Source organism: Malaclemys terrapin, chromosome 10 (genome assembly GCF_027887155.1).
Source record: "Malaclemys terrapin pileata isolate rMalTer1 chromosome 10, rMalTer1.hap1, whole genome shotgun sequence".
NCBI classification, from domain to species: Eukaryota; Metazoa; Chordata; order Testudines; family Emydidae; genus Malaclemys; species Malaclemys terrapin.
The window spans coordinates 72,457,634-72,483,211 of record NC_071514.1 but is presented as its reverse complement, the minus strand read 5'-3'; the positions used below and the strand labels follow the sequence as shown (position 1 = coordinate 72,483,211).

General features: G+C 39.3%; 1 protein-coding gene across 2 annotated transcripts; it reads right to left on the bottom strand.

Annotated features, from left to right (window-relative positions):
• Positions 1 to 1,680: 1,680 nt before the first annotated feature.
• Positions 1,681 to 25,454, bottom strand: PMS2 (PMS1 homolog 2, mismatch repair system component). Of its 2 annotated transcripts, XM_054041654.1 has the most exons (15): positions 25,222 to 25,454; positions 23,732 to 23,871; positions 22,624 to 22,710; positions 21,133 to 21,235; positions 14,752 to 14,935; positions 13,844 to 14,011; positions 12,192 to 12,289; positions 11,403 to 11,502; positions 10,543 to 10,627; positions 9,884 to 10,036; positions 8,238 to 9,156; positions 7,450 to 7,617; positions 4,274 to 4,374; positions 2,700 to 2,869; positions 1,681 to 2,329 (listed from the first exon to the last, which is right to left on the bottom strand). In XM_054041654.1, the coding sequence occupies exons 1-15, from the start codon at positions 25,239 to 25,241 to the stop codon at positions 2,186 to 2,188; spliced, it is 2,640 nt and encodes an 879-aa protein (XP_053897629.1). In that variant the 5' UTR covers positions 25,242 to 25,454; the 3' UTR covers positions 1,681 to 2,185. The 2 variants fall into 2 exon arrangements, with proteins under 2 accessions (XP_053897629.1, XP_053897630.1); XM_054041655.1 differs by lacking the exon at positions 13,844 to 14,011 and having other exon boundaries at positions 25,222 to 25,450.
• Positions 25,455 to 25,578: the final 124 nt, after the last annotated feature.

The window sequence follows — 25,578 nt, the reverse complement described above, 5'->3', positions numbered from 1 at the left end:
GCAAGGAGAAGCCAGTGGAAAAAATTAAAAGGGGCCACTGTGGTCTCACCTTGGGCTCAGGGGCACGCTCCATACCCACAAACCCTACCTCCCCTTTCACGAATTCAATGGAAGGGGCCACTCCGGTCAGGAAGCAGATCGGGATCGTTTTTGACCACATACCCCATCCCCTCCTGATTCGCAACCCCCTGGACAGGCGGTAGCAAGTTAACAAACAGTTTACCAAACTGCTACGCTGCATGGCAGAAACCGCTCCCAGTTGCGTTTTGTGCTAAAGCCACTCACTCGTCTCCTTAAAGGGACCGCCACCAATTCCCCAGCCCCTCAGTACCGGGATAGTACAACCCCCTCCGGCGGGCTGTGCGTGCCTATTACAGCGGCCCCGGCCTGCTGCTGGAATGGCCACTCCCCGGCATGCCTGCGGAACAGCCCCTCCCCACCTGCCTCTGGCTCCCAGCTAGCAGCAATGCCCAGGGGCGATTCGGAGGCACGTTTTTTCTACCCCAGGGACTGCAGCACGGCTGGTGCCAGGCAGGCGCGAGGGTAGGTATTTTTCTTCTAGTGGTCCTGACCCAGTCCCAATGTTTCCTTTTGGTCTCTTTGCACCACCATGATGGTTTTAGGTTATTTCTGCAATACACGAGGTTCTACAGCAGGGGTAGGCAACTTATGGCACGCGAGCCGAAGGCGGCACACGAGCTGATTTTCAGTGGCACTCCCACACTGCCCGGGTCCTGGCCACCGGTCCGCTCTGTATTTTAATTTAATTTTAAATGAAGCTTCTTAAACATTTTGAAACCTTATTTACTTTACATACGACAATAGTTTAGTTATATAATTATAGACTTATAGAAAGAGACCTTCTAAAAACATTAAAATGTATTACTGGCACACAAAACCTTCAATTAGAGTGAATAAATGAAGACTCGGCACACCACTTCTGAAAGGTTGCTGACCCCTGTTCTACAGTAAAGGAAGCTGGCTCTAGCCCCCAACCTGCCTTTTGGAAGACATTTGGATACTTAACAGCTGTTCAGCCCTTACCCTGATAAGCTTAGACTAGAGTACTTATTCATGGTACAGCATCATGCCCACATCATATACAGGGAAACTAAGAAATAGAGGTAGATTTAAGTAGATTCTGCCCAACTTCACACAATTCAATAACATAGCCAGGAAGAGAATGCACATCTTCTACCTTGCAGTCCCACATGCTATCCATTAGCAGGGACAAAAGCAAGGTTGCAAACATCCCCCTCTAAAAATAGCACCTAACACACGGATGTAAACAAAAACACTTTTCTTGGTCCCACCAAGGTCAGAGTTTTGTCACTGACTTTCAATAAGCCCAGGATTTAGCCTCCTGGCACCAAAGTAACCAATATAATAACTGCTTTGTTTCTACATTGAAAGAAGCTCCTAATTTGAGGATTGCCTTCCTTATTCCTTACCATTGGTGGTGGGGGGGTCGGATGGTTGCTTGCTTTCATTCTCAGAAAAGGAATCTTTTCTTGAAAGAATGTTTATGGAGTAAGGTTCAGTAAGATGCTGCTTAAGAGGCAGAGGTGGATGTCAGAGGTACACAATTCTATTCCATCCTCTCCTTAACACCAGAGTTTAATGTTTCTCACTACTAAACATTAAACTGAACATCAGAAAAACCTTGACACAGAATTGCAATTAATAGTGAAAAGAAAAAATATGATTTAATACTTTCACCTAAACATCAAATATGATTTATTTGAAACGTTACACAAGAGGCACTATAGCCTATGAGATATAATTTTACTTTGTCATACCATAATACGGTCTCTATAAAGAGTGTTCACCTAAAGTCTTGAACTTCCATATAAAAGAGTTTATTTTTTAAGTATTTCAGCTGCCAAAAAAAGTAATATGCAAGGCCATTCATGACAAAAGGAATGTATTTACAAGTAAATTCTGGTATGTCTTTATATAGGAGTAAGAAAGAAAGATTGATTACAGGATGCCTGTGTTGTTCAGGTAATATTTAAATATGCAAATATTAAATTTAAATATGCAAAATGGTGGCTAAAACGGTCACTTCTTTGACAAAATAAAAAAGTTTTATGATAAAATCTGTAATTCAAAGAGAAGTGGATTAATAACATTGCCAATGAATTAAAAGTAAAAAAAACACTAATAAAATACACACAAGGGTCTGCTATTCTTGAGAAATTAGGTCTAAATTGACTATGTGCCTCATAGTTGGCCTTCCATGGGGACAGTTCCAAGGATGCTCAATCTCACCCATGTGGGTGATCAATTTCTTCATCTCATTTACAGTAAGTGCAGTTCCAATCATCACCTGTGAACAAAAATGCAAACAAAGTTTAACAATTATATTTTCTTTCTCCCTTATGGCAAATTGCTGCACAAAAGCTGTACTTCTCCAATTACAACAGCAGACAAGATACTGTGTAAGACATTAAAATAAAGAGACCTACAGGACAATCAAAATTTAATTTAAGACCATATACAAAGGGCCCAATTGTGCCCTTCGCTGTACTAGAACTGGTATAATTAGAGACTTCAGTGCAAGTTACTCTTGATTTCCACTGGGACAAAAGAGCAGGATCAGGACCAAGGATGTTCGGTGCCAAAAATCCACTAGCAACATAAAGTCCAATTAAATATACAGTGTATACTAGTAAATATACATAAAATGCAGCACTTACAGATTTTCTACAAGCTCGAGAAGCAAACATCTGTCTGACCCTGGAGGGCCTACACATGACTCCTGGGCAATCACTTAACATGAAAATCAACTCCTCTATGTCCTGTGGACCAAAAGTCCAATTTTTGCTTGTTGGCAAGGAAATCAACTTAACCCTTTCAGTTACAGGAGCTGGAAGATTTTTTTAAAAAGGAAAAATATTTAAGAGAGAAAACAGTTTATCAATGCAAGTGAACATTTCATTTTGTTTATTGTTTGACAAATAAGTAAAAATTTAAACATGCTCCTTCCATAAGTCAATCCATAATGATCCCTACATGGAGTACTAAAATTTAATTAGCAAACAGAGAGATGTTCGAATTTTACAAAAATTCTAATATTTTAAAAACCCGACAGCTTGAAAGAGCTGACTGTCTAAAGTTATTTTTGAAGTTGTGTAACTAAAAATAATTAGATTGTTTGTAAAAGTTTGATAATTACCATTGCTATTTTAGGCAAAAACAAAAAAAACAACCCTTGAAATTTAAAAATGCATAATGGTGCATGGCCTGGCCTGTATATTCTTGAAAAATGCCACAAGGGATAACAGATTTTCCTCTACGGCACACAATACTTTACACTACATAGTGATTTTTGCTCTGAGACTCTGACATAAACAAGTATTATCCCCATTTTACAGATGAAAAATGATGCACTTAGCTGTTAAGTGATTTGCCCAAAACCACAGACAAGTTAGTACTAGGGCCAAAGAGAGAACCCAATAATCCCAACTGTTAGTTCCCTTCTCTATCAGATCATTTGTGTGCCTATATGTAACCCTGTTATTCCAACAAGGGTTTTATTAATGCAATGCAAGAAGAATAAACTCAATATCTCTTGGAGTGGCAATTGGGTCTATTAGGTCACTACCACATGCTAAGAAGAATTACTGTAGGAGTCATAGAATCATAGACTTCAAGGTCAGAAGGGACCATTATGATCATCTAGTCTGACCTCCTGCACAACACAGGCCACAGAATCTCACCCACCCACTCCTGTATCAAACCTATCTCTGAGCCATTGAAGTCCTCAAATCATGGTTTAAAGACTTCAAGGTGCAGAGAATCTTCCAGCAAGTGACCCGTGCCCCACGCTGCAGAGGAAGGCAAAAAAACCCAGGGCCTCTGCTAATTTGCCCTGGAGGAAAATTCCTTCCCGACCCCAAATATGGCGATCAGCTAAACCCTGAGCATGTGGGCAAGACTCACCAGCCAGACACCCAGGAAAGAATTCTCTGTAGTAACACAGATCCCACCCCATCTAACATCCCATCACAGGCCATTGGGTATGTTTACCGCTATATAACTCTTTATCAGTCCAATTTCTTAAATAACAAATATGCATTCTATAATTTTTCATTAAATATTTTCAAGAATCATAGAAGAAAAACAGTATGCATTGAATATGGCACATCAATATTTAAGACCTTATTATGCAATACTACTGACAACTTCTATCAACTTAATCTTGTTTACCGAGTGAGAAGAGTAAAACTGTAAACTTTTCTAGTTCTAGTGAGTCTGCATCCAAACTTACCATCTTCATCAATGACAAAATCAAACCCATTTTTTCTAAATATCTCCAGGTTTTCAATCAATATAGTTTCATTTATAGCAGTTAAATTAAGATTTTGTGGCCTACGAGAGAGGAAAAAATTAAATATATATCTTAAGGCAAATTACAAAGTTGTGTAATATGACAACAGAATTAAAAACAATTAAATCCTGGCTCTGACACTTAGGCACTATGTCCTTAACCATGTCCCTATAGTTTCTTTGGGTTTTACCCAGGCTTATGTTCAGCACTTCTAAGAGAAAGCCTGACCTATCTTAAAGGGTGTTATAGGAATTAATATTGATAACACATTTTGAGTATGTAAGGTGCTACATAAGCATGATTATTAAAATTCCTGTGAAACATTGCATTAAGCTTATAAAATTCCAAAATCCTAATACAGAATGACCAAGGCTGAAATTCAGCAGAAATTTAGTTCTGCAACTGCCAAGCCACGACAACAGATATAAAGCCTAGTTCAGGAGAATTTAAAATTTTAGAGAACTGCAGAAACACAGTACCAGCATTTGGCTTGCCTTTTCCTCTCTAAGGGCCTGATCCAAAGTTCAATGGACAGACTCTGATTAACTTTGAGGACTTTGAATCTGGTCCTATAATTCCAATTCACCGAAGTACTTACACACATGCTTAAATTTTAAGTATGTGCTTAAGTGCTTTAATATACTGAAGCCTAAAACTCTCCTTTCCTCATGCACACTTCTCTTCTGTCAGATTCCAGCTAGACTTTTATAGAAAATGCTCATACCAAATGTTTCCTTTCCTAAGATTCTGCACTAATCTTCAGCTAAACTTGTCCCTTAAGCTTCAAGGCTTTTCTCAAGTTATTTACAACATTTTGACACCCACCAGACAACTGGCCATCACAGCCTTGATGGGCCATTAGGAAGAAACAATAAGACTGTGAAGATACTAATCTCTCTGTGACAGTGCCCCCATAAGGCTTTCTGGAATATGCTCATGATTGTATATATGACATAACTAGAATATGTTTTATGCTACATATGCCATGTAACATATCTCTGTAAAGGTTATGATCTACTGAATCTATTAATTCTATTTGTATGCATGTATCATTTTTGTACTTGAAGTTAGGAACATTGGCTCTATACTTGCTTGATTTTAACTAGCTTAGTTGAGCATTCGGTCAGCTTCGTGAGAGAAGTGCAAATTAAGTGCCCAATCAAAAACCACTTAAGCCAACAATGAACTTGAAGATGCCAATCCACATCTGAGCTTTCACAGGAATGTGGCTTGGCTGGTAAAAATTGAGTCATGCATGGACATGTGACTTGCCCAAGTGACTCCAAAATTCCATCTTGGAGCTGGACTTTACATAGAAGAGAGGAGGGGGTCTCCACCCACAAGAGAAAGTCTATTTAAATCCCTGCGAGACCCTTCCATTGGATCTTCGGCTAGCTAAAGAGAGAGCCTCTCCACCCCCAAGGATACCTGAAAGAAACTGGAACAAAGGACAGTAACTATGGGGTGGGTGAGTGATTGCTGGACCCAGACTAGAAGGAGACTAGTCTGTAAAAGGAAGCTTGCTGGGTGAGGTTTTTATCTGTATTCAGTTTCTTAGATAGGGACTTGTGCGTTTTATTTTATTTTGCTTGGTAATTCACTTTGTTCTGTCTGTTACTACTTGGAACCACTTAAATCCTACTTTCTGTATTTAATAAAATCACTTTTTACTTATTAATTAACCCAGAGTATGTATTAATACCGGGGGGGAGGGGGGGCGGCAAACTGGTGTGCATATCTCTCTATCAGTGTTATAGAGGGCGAACAATTTATGAGTTTACCCTGTATAAGCTTTATACAGGGTAAAACAGATTTATTTGGGGTTTGGACCCCATTGGGAGTTGGACATCTGGGTGTTAAAGACAGGAACACTTCTGTAAGGTGCTTTCAGTTAAGCCTACAGCTGTTAGGGGATGTGGTTCAGACTCTGGGTCTAGGTTTGCAGCAGACTAGCAGGTCTGGCTCAAACCAGGCAGGGCACTGAAGTTCTAAACTGCCAGGGCAGGAAAACAGGGGCAGAAGTAGTCTTGGCACATCAGTTGGCAACCCCAAGGGGGTTTCTGTGATCCAACCCGTCACACTCTCTCCTTCCTGAGACACTACCAGGTCAGGTGATAAGAACACCTGATACAAAATACCACTTTGGACACTGCTGGTACTTTTCCTCTGTAGGGGGATGGGGATCAAACAAACAAAGGTTTCCTGCCTTAGGAAAATCCCTTTTAAGGGTGGGGAGGGGGTTAATCTGGACTTTCCTCCATTGCCTACCCAAGAAGAAGGACTGCTGAAAGAACCTGAAGGGACAAAGGAACTAAAGCTGAAGGGAAAGGCAGGGGTGAGTCTAGACTGAGACAGGGGTCCAGTGTGTAAGAAGAAATAACTGGAACTCTAAGCTTCTGGAATTCTCCAACTTACCTAAAATAACATTTAGGGTGAGAAATTACTTCTTGAAACCAGTCTCTGTAAGATCTTAAGCTTAGTATGTCTTGTTTTATTTGCTCAGTAATCTGCTTTGTTCTATTTGCTATCCCTTATAATCACTTAAAATCTGCCTTTTGTAGTTAATAATTTTTTACTAAACCCAGTTTGTGCAATTTCTAACAGGGGGGGGGGGGGGGAGGATAAGAAGTTGTGCATCTCTCTCTCTCTCTCTCATCATATTGAGGGAGACGGTGAATTTTTATGAGCTTTTTATACAGTGCAAGACAGTATTATTTTGGGTTTATTCCCCAAAAGGGGTGTGCATGTGAGTGATGCGTGAATCCTCTCACACAGAGCTGACTTCAATTTGTGTCTGCAGCTGGGTGTGGCCCTACCTGTATGTGTGTGCTACAAGAGGCCGGAGAGCCTAATTCAGCAAAACAAGGGAGAGGGAATCCAGGCTGGTGGAACAGGAGGGGCTCATGAAACCCCAGTACATCAGGTGGCATCCCAGAAGGGAGGGTCCAACCCATCTTACAGAAGTTCAACATGACTAAAACTGCACTTGGCACATTGAAAGTTCCAGAGCATTACAATCTACTTCACTGGAAGTGGAGTTTCACTACATCCATTTATTATACTAGGTTCCAGCTGTTTCAAACCAATGTTAATAGTAACACATCAAAGACACTTACGCTATCAGCTTCTGACCTTGGAGAACATTGTGCTGTTGTAACATCTCAAAGTTGTATTTTTCATCAGTAGCATGTTGGTCAATTATGAAGAGATCAGAGTTCAGCTTGGCTACTATAAATCCTAAATTGAACTGACCTATGATTTCCATTTTTGCAAACATCTCTTTACTGTATATAGAAAAACAAACAGATTATAAACTGTGATAGCTCTAAAATCTTTACATGTGAGTTATCTGCCTCCTTTTCAATAGGAAAGGGTAGGCCTCTCCACACCACTGACAACCAAAATATTTACTATCAAGAATATCTGTGTCTCAGACCCTCACTGTCCAGTCCCTATCTGAATCAGTCCATCTCCAAAGCTACTCTATCCCCAAACTTTACAGTATTTTAGAAGAGGCAACATGAATAATGGGCTCCACTCAGCAGAATATCACCAAAGAAATACCTCAATAATTATATGTTTGGTGTTTCTTTGGATACACCACTCAACATACTCCAGATTATTACTAAAGAGGAGTTTATAAAATGTGTGGCACTAACTGTTTATTATGCACATTTCCATATTCTACATGGACCTATATGTTTGCAGAAGCTTGAGTTACCTGATGAAACAAATTGCCAAAAAGGTGCTAACACAGTAATGTAGGTTTGTCATTCATATAAAAACCTAGATCTCCAAAATTAACAAACAGATCAAAGCTTTCCTGTAAATACTATTAAACAAAGTTGATGAAAAATATAGGTTATCATTTGGTTAACATAAGGTAACAAGAAGGTGCAAATACCTGATTTCTTTTCTTAATTCATCCTCTGCTGTTTTATTGTCTCCAGGGCTAATCTTTGCTCTAAATCTTCTATAATTCTGTGCTTCTGCCTTTTTCTGTTGCTGCTGTATTAGCCTTTTTACTCTTTCTGCTAAAGAACTCATAGAGAACTCAAGTGGCAGAGTTTTCTTTTTAATTTCAATTGGTACATCAACATGTGGCACTGATGCACAGTTCTCAGCATTTCTCAGTTCTGGACAGGTGGCTGCCTTTAAATTAACCTGCTCACTTTTAAAACGCTTCACATTTGGGGAAAAACTATTGGCTTGCTGAGGTAACTCACTCCGTTCATTCTGTTCACCCATTTGGGTCAATTCATGTTCAACCCCTGAAAATTTGGCATCACATTCCAATGATTCCTCACTAAGTTTGACAGTTTCAAGACATACACTTTGAAGCTCCTCTTTTGAAATACGGAACTCTTCTTCAGGTGAGCTGCCTGCACTTTCATTGCTGAGGCAGCTACCAACTTCTGGAGTACTAAAGCCAACATTTGACTCTGCAGAGGTGCTACCACATCCAGAATCTGTGTCATTTTCTAACTTCCTCAAATCTCTGCTAGTAACTGAGTATGTATTTGAGTCCATCTGCCTCCAGTGTTCAGACTCCTTGCTGGAGATGGACTTTTGACTCTTTACAGGACTTGAAGTGTTAAGAAATGACATAAGTTCTCTCTTCCCCGGGGAGTTGTGTTGCTTTCCGACATTGCTAGGGCTCTGAAAACTGCTCTCTGTCATTTGATGGAGAGAGAATGACTCTCTTAATTTAACAATAGTCATTGCTCTTTTCTCTTCTCCCCTTGGCTTCTGGGCTGCAGAATCAAACAGCAGTCCTGTCTGAGGCTTTTCTGTTTCTTCTGCTACTATCTTTTTGAAGTTACCTAATAAAATATGAATGGAGAAAATTGTAGATTTTCATTAAATGCAATTAAAAAACAAAACAAACATCAAACATTTGGGGGACTGAATAACTCATTTGGGGGAAGGGACAAAGAAGGGGGGGGGAGGGAGAGATTGGTAACAAGCCACTATAGACATCACCAGATTGAATGTAACCCTGGTTAGCAGTGCTGAAAGCTGTTACCATTTAATGGCTGTTCAGTAGCATTTTTTTTTTTTTAAATAAATCTCATATCCAATGCAGGGCAGTGAGGAACCGGGTACCACAAATGCTTGTGCTATACCTGATCAATGGATAATTAGGGGACTTCATCTCCTGAGATGCAAATAGGCCAGCACCAAATTTACTTAAAGGCAACCAAAGGAAAATATAAAAAAGAAACTAGGCTTGCCTAGGCTAGCAACCCAAAGTTGATTTTTTATGATGTATAAAGGAAGCCTGAAAAGCTTTTGCATGGGGGGGGGAGGAATGGGTTTTTTTGTTTGTTTGTTTGAAACTAAGGGCAGATCAATCTTGACAACATACTCTGCATCGCTGGAGTCTGACTACAAACTGTGGACTAGAAATCTGGTAATAAGCTTGTCAGTTTCATTAGCAGGCATATTTGCTATCAGAAAGTTAATTTTAAAAATACATCTTTTTCATCCTTCTGAGCTCTCCAACATCGGCCACACCCACAGTGACTTCCACAGTTAACATTAATGTACCTGTAATATCCAGCAGTTTTTGATTGATGTTAAGTTTGTTAACATTGCTACCAAACATTCCCACAAGAGACGTCTTTAAAATTGCTAGCAAAACTTTCTCCTGTTGCAGTAAAATTTGCCTCTTGTCAGGAGTTACATTGATGTCAACACACTCTAAAAATAAAGGAAAGCTATTAATTATATTTCAGATTAAATTATAGAATATTTTTGTTCCTTCCATCCTTGGACTGAAGTTCCCTTATTTTTCCCCTCTTTATTCACAGAGTACAACAAAAGCCACTGGTAATATGGATAACGTGGCTGCAAACACAACATTGCTAAACCACCTGCAGATCCAGCAACGGTGGTGAAAAATACTGCTTCTGCATTGTAAGACATTTTAAGTTCCCCAATATTTAATTCTACCCAGCAGACTGCCTTTTTCAACCTGGTCTAGACTGGCATAGAAAGTTACTTCTGGTTAGTTTACAAACAATCATAGAACATGTTCCGATTACAGATCAGAAGCATCTTCACAACACAATAATAACTATTCATCTAGTTCGTCCAAAAGCGACTTAAAACCCCAATGATTCTAAAGCTATGCAATTGCATATATTACATATTTATTATTTCTAGCATTTTACAAAGGTTAATGGAGATTGATTAGAAGAACTCACCAGAATCTACACAAATGTTAAGAACGATAAATGGATATTGGTGCTTATTGTACATGTGGTAAACTTCATTCACAACTTTGGAAATCTGCACAGAACACAGAGAATAAGTGAGATACCATTACTTACTTCTATTATTTACTGATACATGTTATCTAATGCAGTAATAAACAGACTTCAAGCCTGATCTAGAAAATCCTTATTCACATGATTAGACCTTTACTCACACAAATAGTCCCACTGTAGATAAAGAGGCTAAAGTGAGTATTTGCAGGATAAGACTCATATGTACAAGTTTCTAATCTGGTCATTTCCTGGGACTCTTTTGACCTACCACCAACCATTTATATCTTTCCTTTATTAGATCAATACAAAGGAAGAAGAAGTAACAACAATTACTAGGTCTAGATTACTTTTTTAAAATAAATTTTGACACAATATTATTGATTTTAAAGTATTTTTTAATTTTTATCGATTAAAATTTTCACGGTTATACAAAATTAGGGGTCTTAAGCATTTACTGTATTTAGATATTGATCTACTTAAATTTTCACAGTTGCAAAAAGTTATGGGAGGGATCAGGCAATTATTTAAATAGAGTGGAGGCTGAGATTCAAAAAGTTAAAGCTTTATAACCGTTAAAACACAAACTGTCAAAATATATGAAGTAAATATCTTTAAATCACACTCTAATAAGTTATCAAGCAACATTTTTGTTATTTTGCCTATCTGTAAATTCTGAATATTTTTGATGGAATTGTTTTTATTGGTTTGTGTATGATGAAATCAATGTTACCATCTTCTACTGATAAAAATCTAATCCTTCCAAGCCTAACTATAAGCGATATTATTAAGAACTGTACCTTTGATTGGTCACATGGTCGCTGATTGACAAAGAAAAACTGTCTATCTGTTGTACTCCTTCCAACACCATGATCACAATGGGAAACGAAGCCTGTAATACTGTTTAATATTAATATTGTAAGAGTGGGACTCAATAGAAGAAAGGAAGACTAGAAACTTTTAAGAGTCAATGCTAGTTCTATAGAGGAACATTTCTGACGAGGTTAAAAGCTAAAACTATTACATGTTTTCAGTAAATACCTACATGTGGCTTTGCTACTCTTCCCAGCTTAGCAAAGGCTAATAGTTCACCGTTAGCAAGCTCTCCAGCCAACTGAAAGAGCAGCATTCACTGACTTCTGAAAAAGCTGCGTTCATGCTTTCTCTACCTCAAGGAGCGTCAACTGTGACACTGATTTTGAGAACACGGTAAACCCAAACATTTATCTGGCTGTTCACAAATCTCTTCTATATTAACCACTATAAATTCTAAAAAAGTTAGTATTTTAATTTAAAAGAACTTCTTTATTCAAATTGGACCATATTCTACCTTGTCTTACACCCAGGCATTCGCACTGACTTCAGTGAGGATATACAGGTATAACTGAGGGCACAATTTGACCCATAATGTATAATTATCGAGAACACTAAATGTGGTAACTAATTCAGCAGAATATTAGAGTAAGCCAAAATTGGAGTAAACCAAGAAATATTAGCCCCATCCCTCCCTCGCCACATACATTTAACCGGTTACATCATAGTCCTGAGTTATAACATGGAAATACTGACAGCGGTGGCTTCCTACTTACGTAAAAAGATTCTGTGGCATATCAGTGGAGTGGAGGCCATATTCTTCACAAACAGCTTCACTAGGAGGTAGCTGAACAAAGGGAATGAGGTTTTGCAACTGAAAGAAAATTTAAATTCATAGCTATTCCTTAGTGCAAGAACATCAAAAATCATTTTAGTGATTTAAAGTCAGTGGGTTTTTCATTCATTTTTGCCTCTGTTAAAGTTTAACTCAGTCAGAAGGATGATAATTGATTAAACAATTATAGCTATGGCCTTTTCAGTTCCTTGTTTTATTATAGTCAGGATCACAACCAACTTGGCACGTGGTAATTATATTTTTTAAAAGTTGGCTGGCCAGGTTGAATGAAGGAACTACCCTTAAACACACAGAGGTTATAGTCACACTGTTAAAGAGCCTATGCAAAAGTATAAATCCCTAACAAACTCTTCCTCTTAACCTGTATTTGACACACAATTCCTATGTTAAGTGTTCTGCTCTCCCTTTCATGCCAACACTCACTCACTAAACCTATTTAAGACAGAAAAAAATAGCATTATTTATTCAGCTTCAGACTTCCCAGCCATAAATGATCCAATCAAGATTCATGCCATATCAGAAAATGTCATCAGATAAATTCATATATTTTGAATGAATGATAATACAATTGATAAGACATCCCATTTGAAACACAAGTTACCTGAAACATGGATATAATTTTCTTCAATCATAAATTTTCATGTAGTTTTTCAGTTAGGACACACTTACTTTTTTCTGTTTTTGATTTTGCAATTCAGCACTTTGGTCTTAAAGGTGCAGTAGTATATAAATAGATACATGTAACTTAATATTTTAGTTGACTGATCCATGAAGGACATCCAATTAAATTTTGGTCTGGACTCTCACTCTCAGGAGGAACAGGGGTTGGGAGCATTGCAGGGATAGCACAAATGGGCCCCTGAACAGGAGGAGATACTTAGTACAATATCACAGATTAGCAACCCCACCAGCCAATGTAGTAAAAATGCTTGGTAGCTATGACGTAGGGCTGGGAGTAAGAGTGCATTTACTACTTTTGTCTTCCTTTTGCTACTTCTTTCCACTGGATAGTTATAACAGATTTATTTATAGTAAGCATTAAGCTGCAAATGTCTACATCTGCTGACTGCTATTCCAATTTGGAAGATAGACTACAACTTTAAAGAATAAGCTTCTGAATTTCATAGTGAAGGGTTGCAAAACTCAGACATCTTCCACACCACACCATGCTAACATTTTTATAATTATGCTTTTGGGGATTGGAGATGATACCTATGGTCCACATATCACAAAAATGAACAGATGACCAACCTTAATCTCTCACAAACACTTCTTAGAATACTAATTTAACCAGTCTAAACTGAGGTATTAAGATTTACGCTCATCCCAACGTTCTGTATTTCTCTTTCTGCAAAGCAGGTAGAACTGTGACAAGGGAGGGAAAAAAAAAAAAAAATCTGTGGAAACTGCATTCTCTTGCCTTATGTAACCTATAGGGTGTGCTAGAGCACAATAATTATTACACCCTTCCTCCATAATGGTTTATACGGCATCTTTACTCATACTGTATTTAATTAGATTTTAACATATTCTTGCAGCTGCTTTTTCTCCCTTTCCTACAGTAAGTATTACCTGTTTTTGGCCAAATATTGCTCCAATGTTTTCCTTTAGACTACAGCTCCCAGTGGTACACACCACTGAGTGTTTTTTCCCTTGGCCAACCTGATTGGTGCAGTTAATTCGAACTCCTGTTGAAATGATACAGTACGCTTGTAATATTTGGACCATTTTTGCATATTCCTGTTAAAGAAACAAAAGTTTGAATATTTTTATGAAACAGAAAACACATTAATAATTTTTTTAAAATGTCTAAATAGGATAGCCTGTCTTTGTGTACATCACATTTTTTCCCCTTACTTCCAAACCGGGTTGTATAGCTTTATTCTGAGATTCAGCTGCAACTTCCAGAAACCCTGCAAACAGTTTGATCTTACATGAGAAAAATAAGAGGAAGATTAAACCATATTTACTAGATATATGTTAAGTAGGTAGTTTAAAACACTAAATTTTCAAATTTTAATTATGCAATGTTCATTCCTCTCTTGCTTTCTTTCTCAAATCTGAAAGTCTTGTCACTGTAGTTCTACATAAAATCTGTGCAAAATATGTAAGGAAAGCAAAAGAGAGAGTCCATTTTATTATTTCACAAAGATCTGTATAATATTATAATGTAAATATAGAGTCAACAGATGAAAAAGTATGCAAGATTTAGAAGCATCAAACCAACACTTAACGTAAATGTTAGTACCACTAATGAGAAGTTAGACTGAAAAGAGAAGAACCTTACTTAGACCACATCTTATTATTTATGTTGAAAGAGAAAGTTCTAGATGTCTGAGCTAATCAACTCTCTCTAGCACTATGGTATACCAAGATATAAAGGAAAGAATTATGATTTAAATTATATGTATCTATTTTTTATAAAGTTTAGATTTGCAAGTTATCACATTTTTAAAAGCAGAATTTCCAGTTCACTAGACCTTTTTAATATTTCGTTGAAATTCCTTGTGCCGCACTGGCAGGGTATAAAACAATTGCTGCACGCTAACAGTTGTTCCCTGCTGTCGTGGATAAGGAGTTTTCTGAGTAATTTTTCCATTGTGATCAAATACCAGACGAGTTCCAACCTTTGCAGATTTGTGACAAGTAAAAATGGTAACATCACTGGAAGAAGGAAAAAGAACCAATAGGATTATTAACTGAACAGTAGCTTTTCTTTATCCAGTCTACAGTACCAAAAACTTCAGGTATTTCTATTCACATTATGCCAGTACCATTCACACAACTTTAATTAAGGTTAAATTATCAACTCCCTTTTGTAAGAATTTCTAATGGATAGATATTTGTTCTGTATTGATTTTATATATATATATATATATATATATATATACACACACATACATATACACACACATACATACATATATATATATTTATATATGGAGATATATTTATGTCATAGAACTGGAAGGGACCCTGAAAGGTCATTGAGTCCAGCCCCCTGCCTTCACTAGCAGGACCAAGTACTGATTTTTGCCCCAGATCCCTAAATGGTCCCCTCAAGGATTGAACTCACAACCCTGGGTTTAGCAGGCTAATGCTCAAACCACTGAGCTATCCCCCCCCAACTTGGTACCATAAATAAGTTCTCTAAGAAGCAACTTTCACTCCCTCCTTAAGATTTTTAACCAAGAGTATACATAAAAATGCTTAACAATACTGTGCAGACCTTCCTAATTTTCCTAGTTACAATGCAAAAATCTAAGTTTTTATCCCTTACATACATCTTGTAGATAGACCATGATGTTAGGCTCTGATTTTGCTGTTTCATGTTACTTGGATACTACTATTCTAATACAAACACAAAACACTGTAATATTTGTGATGCACAAGACTGTATGCGAACACTGCAATTATTTCCAATATGCAGCTAGTTCAAGAGAAATCATAAAACAAAGTTTTAAAGCATTACAAACTACAAAAAAAAAAGCAAATGTTTGAAGAATAATACTTTGCCTTTGCACAGCACTTTACACCTGAGGATCAAAATGCATTGCAAAGCACAGCCCTTGCAAACCCTTACGCATGTGCTTAACTTTAAAACTGGGAGGTCAGTAAGACTAATCAGATGCTTAATGTTAAGGAAGTGCATACGTCTTTGGAGGATCAGGGCATCAGTTATGTGTTATCTGAACGATTTATTTCCTTTATACAGAACTTACAATTAAAAATAACTATGAATCCTGAATGAATTCAGGCGGTCTTTGCAATGTGGGAGAAATCTATGTCAATGTCAAAAAATTATTTCATCAGTTTCTGATATTTGGATCAATTTATTCAGCCATATAGAACTGCATACTGTAGGTTTATACAGAATGCTTTGCTGAGCCCTACATATTTCAATAAATTCCTGTAAATTGTGCAACTTTGACCACTTCTAAGTTAGTAGGAAGTTATTCAAAATTAAAATGTCTCTGGATGCTGCGAGATCATGATAAACATCTAGCTGTTATAACTTCAGGAGTCAACATACTCGGACTTCAATAATTGTAGAAGACTGCACTAATGTATTATGCTTTACATGATAAATCATTGTATTTACAATGAAGGATACTGCATATTAAAAGAACCAAAGGACATCTTGGGGTTTTTTGCAACTAGAATATGAACAGTCTTTTTTCTTAACATAGGCCTGGATACAGGAAGGCATTTACACATGTCCTTCAGCACTTTACTAGATAGGGATGCCTTAAAAATTAACAACCTAACCATAGTTATTGCTGTTCTAACATGTACTACTTATTGGATTTTCCATTTAAAGTTAGTTATTTGTGATAAGAAAAATCACTGCTTAAATGGATTGTCCCTGAAAATTCATAGATTCATAGATTATAGGACTGGAAGGGACCTCGAGAGGTCATCGAGTCCAGTCCCCTGCCCGCATGGCAGGACCAAATACTGTCTAGACCATCCCTGATAGACATTTATCTAACCTACTCTTAAATATCTCCAGAGACGGAGATTCCACAACCTCCCTAGGCAATTTGTTCCAGTGTTTAACCACCCTGACAGTTAGGAACTTTTTCCTAATGTCCAACCTAGACCTCCCTTGCTGCAGTTTAAACCCATTGTTTCTGGTTCTATCCTTAGAGGCTAAGGTGAACAAGTTCTCTCCCTCCTCCTTATGACACCCTTTTAGATACCTGAAAAATATATTACATAAGAACATAAGACTGGCCGTACTGGGTCAGACCAAAGGTCCATCCAGCCCAGTATCCTGTCTACGTAAGAGCCTTTGGTGAGGGACCTTATCAAAGGCTTTCTGGAAATCTAAGTACACTATGTCCACTGGATCTCCCTTGTCCACATGTTTGTTGATCCCTTCAAAGAACTCTAATAGATTAGTAAGACATGATTTCTCTTTACAGAAACCATGTTGACTTTTGCCCAACAATTTATGTTCTTCTATGTGTCTGACAATTTTATTCTTTACAATTGTTTCAACTAATTTGCCCGGTACTGACATTAGACTTACTGGTCTGCAATTGCCGGAATCTAGAGCCCTTTTTAAATATTGGCGTTACATTAGCTATCTTCAGGTCATTGGGTACAGAAGCCGATTTAAAGGACAGGTTACAAACCATAATTGTTAGTTCCGCAATTTCACATTTGAGTTCTTTCAGAACTCTTGGGTGAATGCCATCTGATCCCAGTGACTTGTTACTGTTAAGTTTATCAATTAATTCCAAAACCTCCTCTAGTGACACCTCAATCTGTGACAAGTCCTCAGATTTGTCACCTACAAAAGCTGCTCAGGTTTGGGAATCTCCCTAACATCCTCAGCCGTGAAGACTGAAGCAAGAATTCATTTAGTTTCTCCGCAATGACTTTATCATCTTTAAGTGCTCCTTTTGTATCTTGATCGTCCAGGGGCCCCACTGGTTGTTTAGCAGGCTTCCTGCTTCTGATGCACTTAAAAAACATTTTGTTATTACCTTTTGAGTTTTTGGCTAGCTGTTCTTCAAACTCCTTTTTAGCTTTTCTTATTACATTTTTACACTTAATTTGGCAGTGTTTATGCTCCTTTCTATTTACCTCACTAGGATTTGACTTCCACTTTTTAAAAGATGCCTTTTTATCTCCCACTGCTTCTTTTACATGGTTGTTAAACCACGGTGGCTCCTTTTTAGTTCTTTTACTGTGTTTTTTAATTTGGGGTATACATTTAAGTTGGGCCTCTATTATGGTGTCTTTGAAAAGTGTCCATGCAGCTTGCAGGGATTTCATTCTAGTCACTGTACCTTTTCATTTCTGTTTAACTAACCCCCTCATTTTTGCATAGTTCCCCTTTCTGAAGTTAAATGCCACAGTGTTGGGCTGTTGAGGTGTTCTTCCCACCACAGGAATGTTAAAAGTTATTACATTATGGTCACTATTACCAAGCGGTCCTATTATAGTTACCTCTTGGACCAGATCCTGCACTCCTAACTAAATCAAGAATTGCCTCTCTCCTTGTGGGTACCTGTACCAGCTGCTCCAAGTCATTTAAAGTATCAAGAAATTTTGTCTCTGCATTTCGTCCTGAGGTGACATGTTCCCAGTCAATATGGGGATAATTGAAATCCCCCACTATTATTGAGTTCTTTATTTTGATAGCCTCTCTAATCTCCCATAGCATTTCATTGTCACTATCGCTGTCCTGGTCAGGTGGTCGATAATAGATCCCTAATGTTATAGTCTTATTAGAGCATGAAATTACTATCCATAGAGATTCCATGGAACATGTGGATTCACTTAAGATTTTTACTTCATTTGATTCTACATTTTCTTTCACATATACTGCCACTCCTCCCCACCGCATGACCTGTTCTGTCCTTCCGATATATTTTGTACCCCGAAATGATTGTGTCCCATTGATTGTCCTCACTCCACCAGGTTTCTGTGATGCCTATTATATCAATATCCTCCTTTAACACGAGGCACTCTAGTTCACCCATCTTATTATTTAGACTCCTAGCATTTGTGTACAAGCACTTTAAAAACTTGTCACTGTTTATTTGTCTGCCCTTTTCTGATGTGTCAGATTCTTTTTTATGTGAATGTTTCTTGTCTGATCTGGCCCCTACTTTATCCTCTTTCATCCTCTCCTCCTGACTAAAACCTAGAGAATCTCTATCAATAGACTCTCCTCTAAGAGAAGTCTCTGTCCAATCCACGTGCTCCTCTGCAGTAATCGGTTTTCCCCCCATCTCTTAGTTTAAAAACTGCTCTGCAACCTTTTTAATGTTAAGTGCCAGTAGTCTGGCTCCACTTTGGTTTAGGTGGAGCCCATCCCTCCTCTATAGGCTCCCCCAACCCAAAAGTTTCCCCGGTTCCTAATAAATCTAAACCCCTCCTCTGTATACCATCGTCTCATCCACGCATTGAGACTCTGAAGCTCTGCCTGCCTACCTGGCCCTGCGCATGGAACTGGAAGCATTTCTGAGAATGCCACCATAGATGTCCTGGATTTCAGTCTCTTCCCTAGCAGCATAAATTTGGCCTCCAGGACATCTCTCCTACCCTTCCCTCTATCATTGGTACCTACATGTACCACGACCACCAGTTCCTCCCCAGCACTACACATAAGTCTATCTAGATGTCTCGAGAGATCCGCACCAGGCACGCAAGTCACCATATGGTTCTCCCAGTCATCACAAACCCAGCTATCTATGTTTCTAATGATAGAATCTCCCATTACTAACACCTGCCTTTTCCTCGTGACTGGCGTTCCCTCCCCCAGAGAGGTAATATGTAGAATAGAATATGTATACAGTAACTCCTCACTTAAAAGTCGTCCCGGTTTACGTTGTTTCATTGTAATGTTGCTGATCAATTAGGGAACATGCTCGTTTAAAGTTCCACAACCCTCCCTTATAACGTTGTTTGACAGCCGCCTGCTTTGTCCACTGCTTGCAGAAAGAGCAGCCCATTGCAGCCAGCTAGTGGGGGCTTGGAACCAGGGTGGACCGGCAGCCCCCTATCAGCTCCCCACTCCCCTAAGTTCCCTGTGCAGCAGCCACCCTAGGCAAGCTATCAATTGCCAGCAGTTCAGCTGTCCCTCCCCACACAGCCATGTGCTGCTCCTGCCCTCTGCCTTGGAGCTGTTCCCAGGAGCCTCCTGCTTGCTGTGGGTGGGGGGGCGGAGAGGGGTGAAAGAGGGGGCTAATGTCAGGGTGTACTCCTCCCCCCTGCTCTTGCCCCCCGCTTACCCCATCTCTAGAACGGGGGGGGACAGGACAGGGCTCAGGACGGTGGGAGCTTCCTGGCAGCAACTGCTGTCTCAACTTGCTGATCTACTTAAAAAGGCAATGTATTTAAAATGGGATCAACATACTTAAAGAGGCAATGCACAGCTTGCTCGCTCTCACACACACACAGGGTGTCTCTCTCTGTCTGCCATGCTGTCTCCCCTCTCTCCATTTGTGCTGCCTTGTAGAGTGTGAGGCTACATTAAAAACAATGTTTTAACCTTTGAGGGCTCAGCTGAGTGCTAGTTCATCATTTAGCAGCAAGGCATTCCCTGGGAAATATCCCACCCTCTTCCACCTCTGACTTCACCACCTCAACCAAACTTCACAATCATCATTGCTGTGTACAGTATTAAATTGTTTAAAATGTATACTGTGTGTGTAATATATATATACATATATATATATATATATAAAAATAAATCACACACACAGAGTATATGTCTTTTGTCTGGTGAAAAAAATTTCCCTGGAACCTAACCCTCCCCATTTACATTATTTCTTATGGGGAAATTGGATTTGCTTAACATCGTTTCGCTTAAAGTCGCATTTTTCAGGAACATAACTACAACGTTAAGCGAGGAGTTACTGTACAAAACAAAACAATACATTTTAACAATTGTTAATTTGGTTGCAGTTCAACTGAATAACATGAGACTCAGCAGAGTTTGGTCTCATCCACATGCATTGTAACTGGGTTACAAAATATTCTTTAAAATAGGCAAATTACTAGATCAAGGTAAACTTGTTTTTAACCGAGCTATAACACAATTAAATCCAATTCAGACTTGCTGGGTCTGGATCATTAATAAATTAAATAATTTAAGTAATAATTTAATAAATATTTTAATTTAACTGTTATTTTTGTATTGCAGAGAGGTCTTAATTCAAACAAATCTACACAGTTAAAAAATAAGATGATAAAGGAGAAAAACAAATAATTGGGTTCTTTTTTAGTTGAGAAATAACCTATTTACAAGTTTCCAAAGCCTTGTTTCATTAATCACTGAAGTCATATTTTTGCATTCATGTGGAATCTTTACGTCAACTAATGAAGCACAATATTTTTACCTTAACGCACACAGTGAACTCAGAGCTTCACCTCGAAATCCAAATGTTCCAACATGCATTAGATCAGAGAAATCTTGTATCTTGGAAGTATAATATTTCAGAGCTGGAAAAATGTATTTAAAATATGTGTAACTGTATCACATCTTTCCAAAATGACACTGATGTATGAAGGTATATTTTGTATCTTCCCAAAGGAACAGAAAACTTTGATGCTTATACCATATTTTATGTAAACTATAGTAGAGTCAAGTAAATAATTAACCAACTATTCACTATTTTCCCCCGTTTTCTGCTTGCAAATAATCTGCAAAATTCTCCAATGTAATTCCAAATTATGTATTCCTTCAGTGAATACATTTTGATGTGCAGACCTTTGCAAACTGTTTGTTGAGAATATTTGCCATTTTTGAAGTGTTGGATAGTTACATACGTCCCATAGTATTGTTTCTGCTTCCTGTTTGGATGACTTAAAATCTACAAATTGCAAATTTTACAGTCAAATATACAATTTCAAGCTTGCTTTCAGCAAATATTCAAGCTTAAAATTCATTTTTTAATTAACAGTTATACTTGTAAAATGTGACTGCTTTTTAAAGAAAGTGAACATAAAAGAGTAAGGAACACAGATGAATCAAAATTTCCTTGAGACTTTGAATAAGCATATGCAACAATTTGCCCTCCACCTCCACTATTCACTCGCATAATTAGGTCCAGGTCTTCACACGTGTACATACCATAACGACACCAGGATGGACAATAAAACTAGTTTTACTGCAACTCTGGTGGGAACATCCGTCATTCTAGAAAGATTAAGTCAGGGGTCCCCAACGCGGCGCCCGCGGGTGCCATGGCGCCCGCCGGGGCATCTAAGTGCGCCCGCGTACTGGCCGGCGGATGAGCATCCGCCGAAAAGCAGCGTCATCCAGAGGTGTCGCCGCTGAAACGTCGCCGATTTTCGGTGGTATTTCGGCAGCGACACCTCTGGATGACGCTGCTTGTCGGCGGCATTTCAGTAGCGATGCCTATTGACGTTGCCGCTTGTCGGCAGCATTTCGGCGCATGCTCATCTGCCGCCACAGTCCTCCGTGGCTCGTCGTCTGGCGCCCGCCAGATGAAAAAGGTTGGGGACCACCGGGTTAAGTAAAAAAAAAAAAAATTAAGGAGATATACCTATCTCCTAGAACTGGAAGGGACCTTGAAAGGTCATTGAGTCCAGTCCCCTGCCTTCACTAGCAGGACCAAGTACTGATTTTGCCCCAGATCCCTAAATGGCCCCCTCAAGGACTGAACTCATAACCCTGGGTTTAGCAGGCCAATGCTCAAACCACTGAGCTATCCCTCCCCCTAAAGAGATTAAACTTGGGAATTTTATAAGAAAGAAGTAGTTTTCTCACTGCAGTTATCAGTTTGACAGATAAATCAGAGTTTATATATAATATAAATATTCTCAAACATTTAGAACAAACATAAATTGTGAAGAATTCAACTTACTCAAGCCCTCAAAGTTTTCTTCTTCTACTCCACAACCATTATCTGAAACTTCGATAAGATCTGCTCCATACTCTTTAAGCTTTAGGTCTAAACATTTTAAAAGATGGTTTTCATTCAGTGTTCATGATCAATGTTTAGAATGTATAGCATCACAAAGTCAATAATGCATTGTAAAGTCTTCAACAGCCATTTGCTTTCTGAATCAAATTAAAAAAAGATTCACAGCTTTCAAGAGTTAAGTTATTCAATTCCAAATCAACCTGTGCTTCTGCTAGATTAGCTCAATTTTTTAACTTTGCATGCACGTATTAGAGTTTTCTACTCATAAAAGTTGCCAGCCTGAAGACTAAAATCCTCTATTCCTTGAAAGAGATTAAGCATAAGCAGCAGCACAAGCTTCCTCACACTGCTTTGTTAATATGTCTGAACTCTGACATGGAGGAAGCACTTCACACATGACACACTAATAGTTGAGTCTCCATTTCCATTCAGATCCCTGGCCTCCTTGCAGAGACTTGAAGAAGAGTTCTGTGTAGCTTGTCTCTTTAGCCAGCAGAAGTTGGTCCATAAAAGATATTATCTCAACAACCTTGTCTCTCTAATAAGAGTATCAGTTAATGTTAATTATGGCTGTAGTTTTTGTGATGTGGAAAACTGTCCATTGGGAACTAGACTTAAACCAAACTAATTCCTGATAGTCCACCGAATGGCCATCAAATGGTGGTAACTAGGCTGGATTCCAGGTCAGATTTTGATTACATATGGTTTTCTAGCAGCGTAGGACATGCTGCAGCAAGCTTCCAAAATAGGCCTGATCCTGCAAACTTTTATGCCCGTGCTTAATTTTACACAATAGTAATCCCATTAATTTTATATAACATCAGACATGGAAATAAAGTAGTATAGCCTCCACAGATCCAATTGTAGAATTGGGACCCCAAGTGCTCTATGCCTTAGTTTTCCCATCTGTGAAATGGCTATAAATATACCTGGTCAAATACAAAGCATTTGTCCGAAACAGTTTGGAGGTGCAGAGCACTTAGAAGTTACAAAGCAGCATATGAATATTAAGTACTAGTCTCACATGAAATTAAAACAACAAGTTTACCAATATTAGTAGCTCCAGCATCTACACTGTTTTCCACCAACTCCTTCACCGCAGTGCCTAGATTCAGTACAACCTGTCCTGAACAGATCTGGTGAACTGATTTATGGTCTATAGGCTTGATGGCTTTAGCAGGCTGTGCACTAAAAGAAAAAAGCAATTAAGGATTAGATGTGAAAAAGGTTGCTATCATTCAGTACTACTTCCCTCACCACAATTATAGCAACTAAAAACACAGAGTTAAGAACCAAGTAAATAGAGGCTGCCAGCTACAGCGCAGAGTCTCATGAGTGTTAGAGCTTGTCTGCGCAAACATTTATTTTGCAGCAACCTGGCGTGTGAACGGACCCTGCACTAGCCTACCACAGACTAAGGGTATATCTATATTTAAAACATTTACAGCAGCACAACTTCAGCATAGACACTACCTACACCAACAGGAAGGCTTCTTCCGTCCATATAGGTAACCCGCCTCCCTGAGAAGTGGTAGCTAGATCGACAGAAGAAGTCTTCTAGCAACCTAGCACTGTCTACGCTGGGGGTTAGGTCAGTATAGCTATGTCTCTTAGGGGTGTGGATTTTTCACACCCTGAGAGATGTAGCTATACTGATGTAAGTCTCTACTGTAGATCAGCACTAAATAATTAGATTGACCTAGCTATATCACTCAGCGCTGTGAAAAATTTCATCCGATGATCGCCATAGCTACATCAACCTGACCCCCAAGTAAAAACACCTGTGTCAATGGAAAAAGTCTTATACTGAGCTATCTACTGCCACTAATGGAAGTGGATTAAAGACATTGACAGAAAAAGCACTTCTGTAGACATACAAAGCATCTACATAAAAACAGCCATACTGGGTCAAACCAAAGGTCCATCTAGCCCAGTATCCTGTCTTCCAACAGTGGCCAATGCCAGGTGCCCCAGAGGGAATGAACAGAACAAGTAATCATCCAGTGATCCATCCCCTGTCATCCATTCCCCGCTTCTGGCAAACAGAGGCTAGGGACAGCATCCCTTCCCATCCTGGCTAATACCTATTGATGGATCTATCCTCCACGAACTTACCTAGTTCTTTTTTGAACCCTGTTATACAGGTTGACTGTGTGTTGTGAGAAGCAATACTTCCTTTTGTTTGTTTTACACCTGCTACCTACTAATTTCCTCTGGTGGCCCCTAGTACTTGTGTTATGAGACGGAGTAAATAACACTTCCTTATCTACTTTCTCTACACTAGTCGTGATTTTATAGACCTCCATCACACCCCACTTTGTGTTAGTTTGACTGGATGACGCAGGTTTGGGGTGGCAGAAGGGCATAGTGGGGGCACCGCACGGACGGACGCGCCAGCGCCTCACCACCACTAGAGAAGGGCCCCGCGCGGACGCGCGCCCCCGGGCGGGAGATGAAGCCACCTCCGGGCCAGGGAGAGGCGCCCTCAGTCGCCCCCATGTCACCAGCACCTCCCCCACCTCGGGGAACGGGCCTCACCAGGGTGCCGTCGCCTCCATAGAGTCTCAGCTCCCGGCACGCAGACGGCCAGGCTGGCTCGGCGGGACTCCCGAACCCAGCCCAGCAACGCGCCAACATTAAGCCCCCTCGGACAGATCCCCCAGCAGCACAACTCTTGCAGACTCCATTTTCCCGCATGCTGATTGGCTGACCGGTCTGCCCAATCAACAGAGGGATCTCTGCTCTTTGCCCTATTGAGATCCACCTGCTTGCATCAGTCACTCATTCTGACCAGTGGGAGGAGGGTAAAGGAGCTGGGCGGGGAGAGAGTTCTAGTTGGACCAATAACGTGTGCTTTGGCGTGAGGGACTTGTCCATGGCCCAATGGAGGGCAGG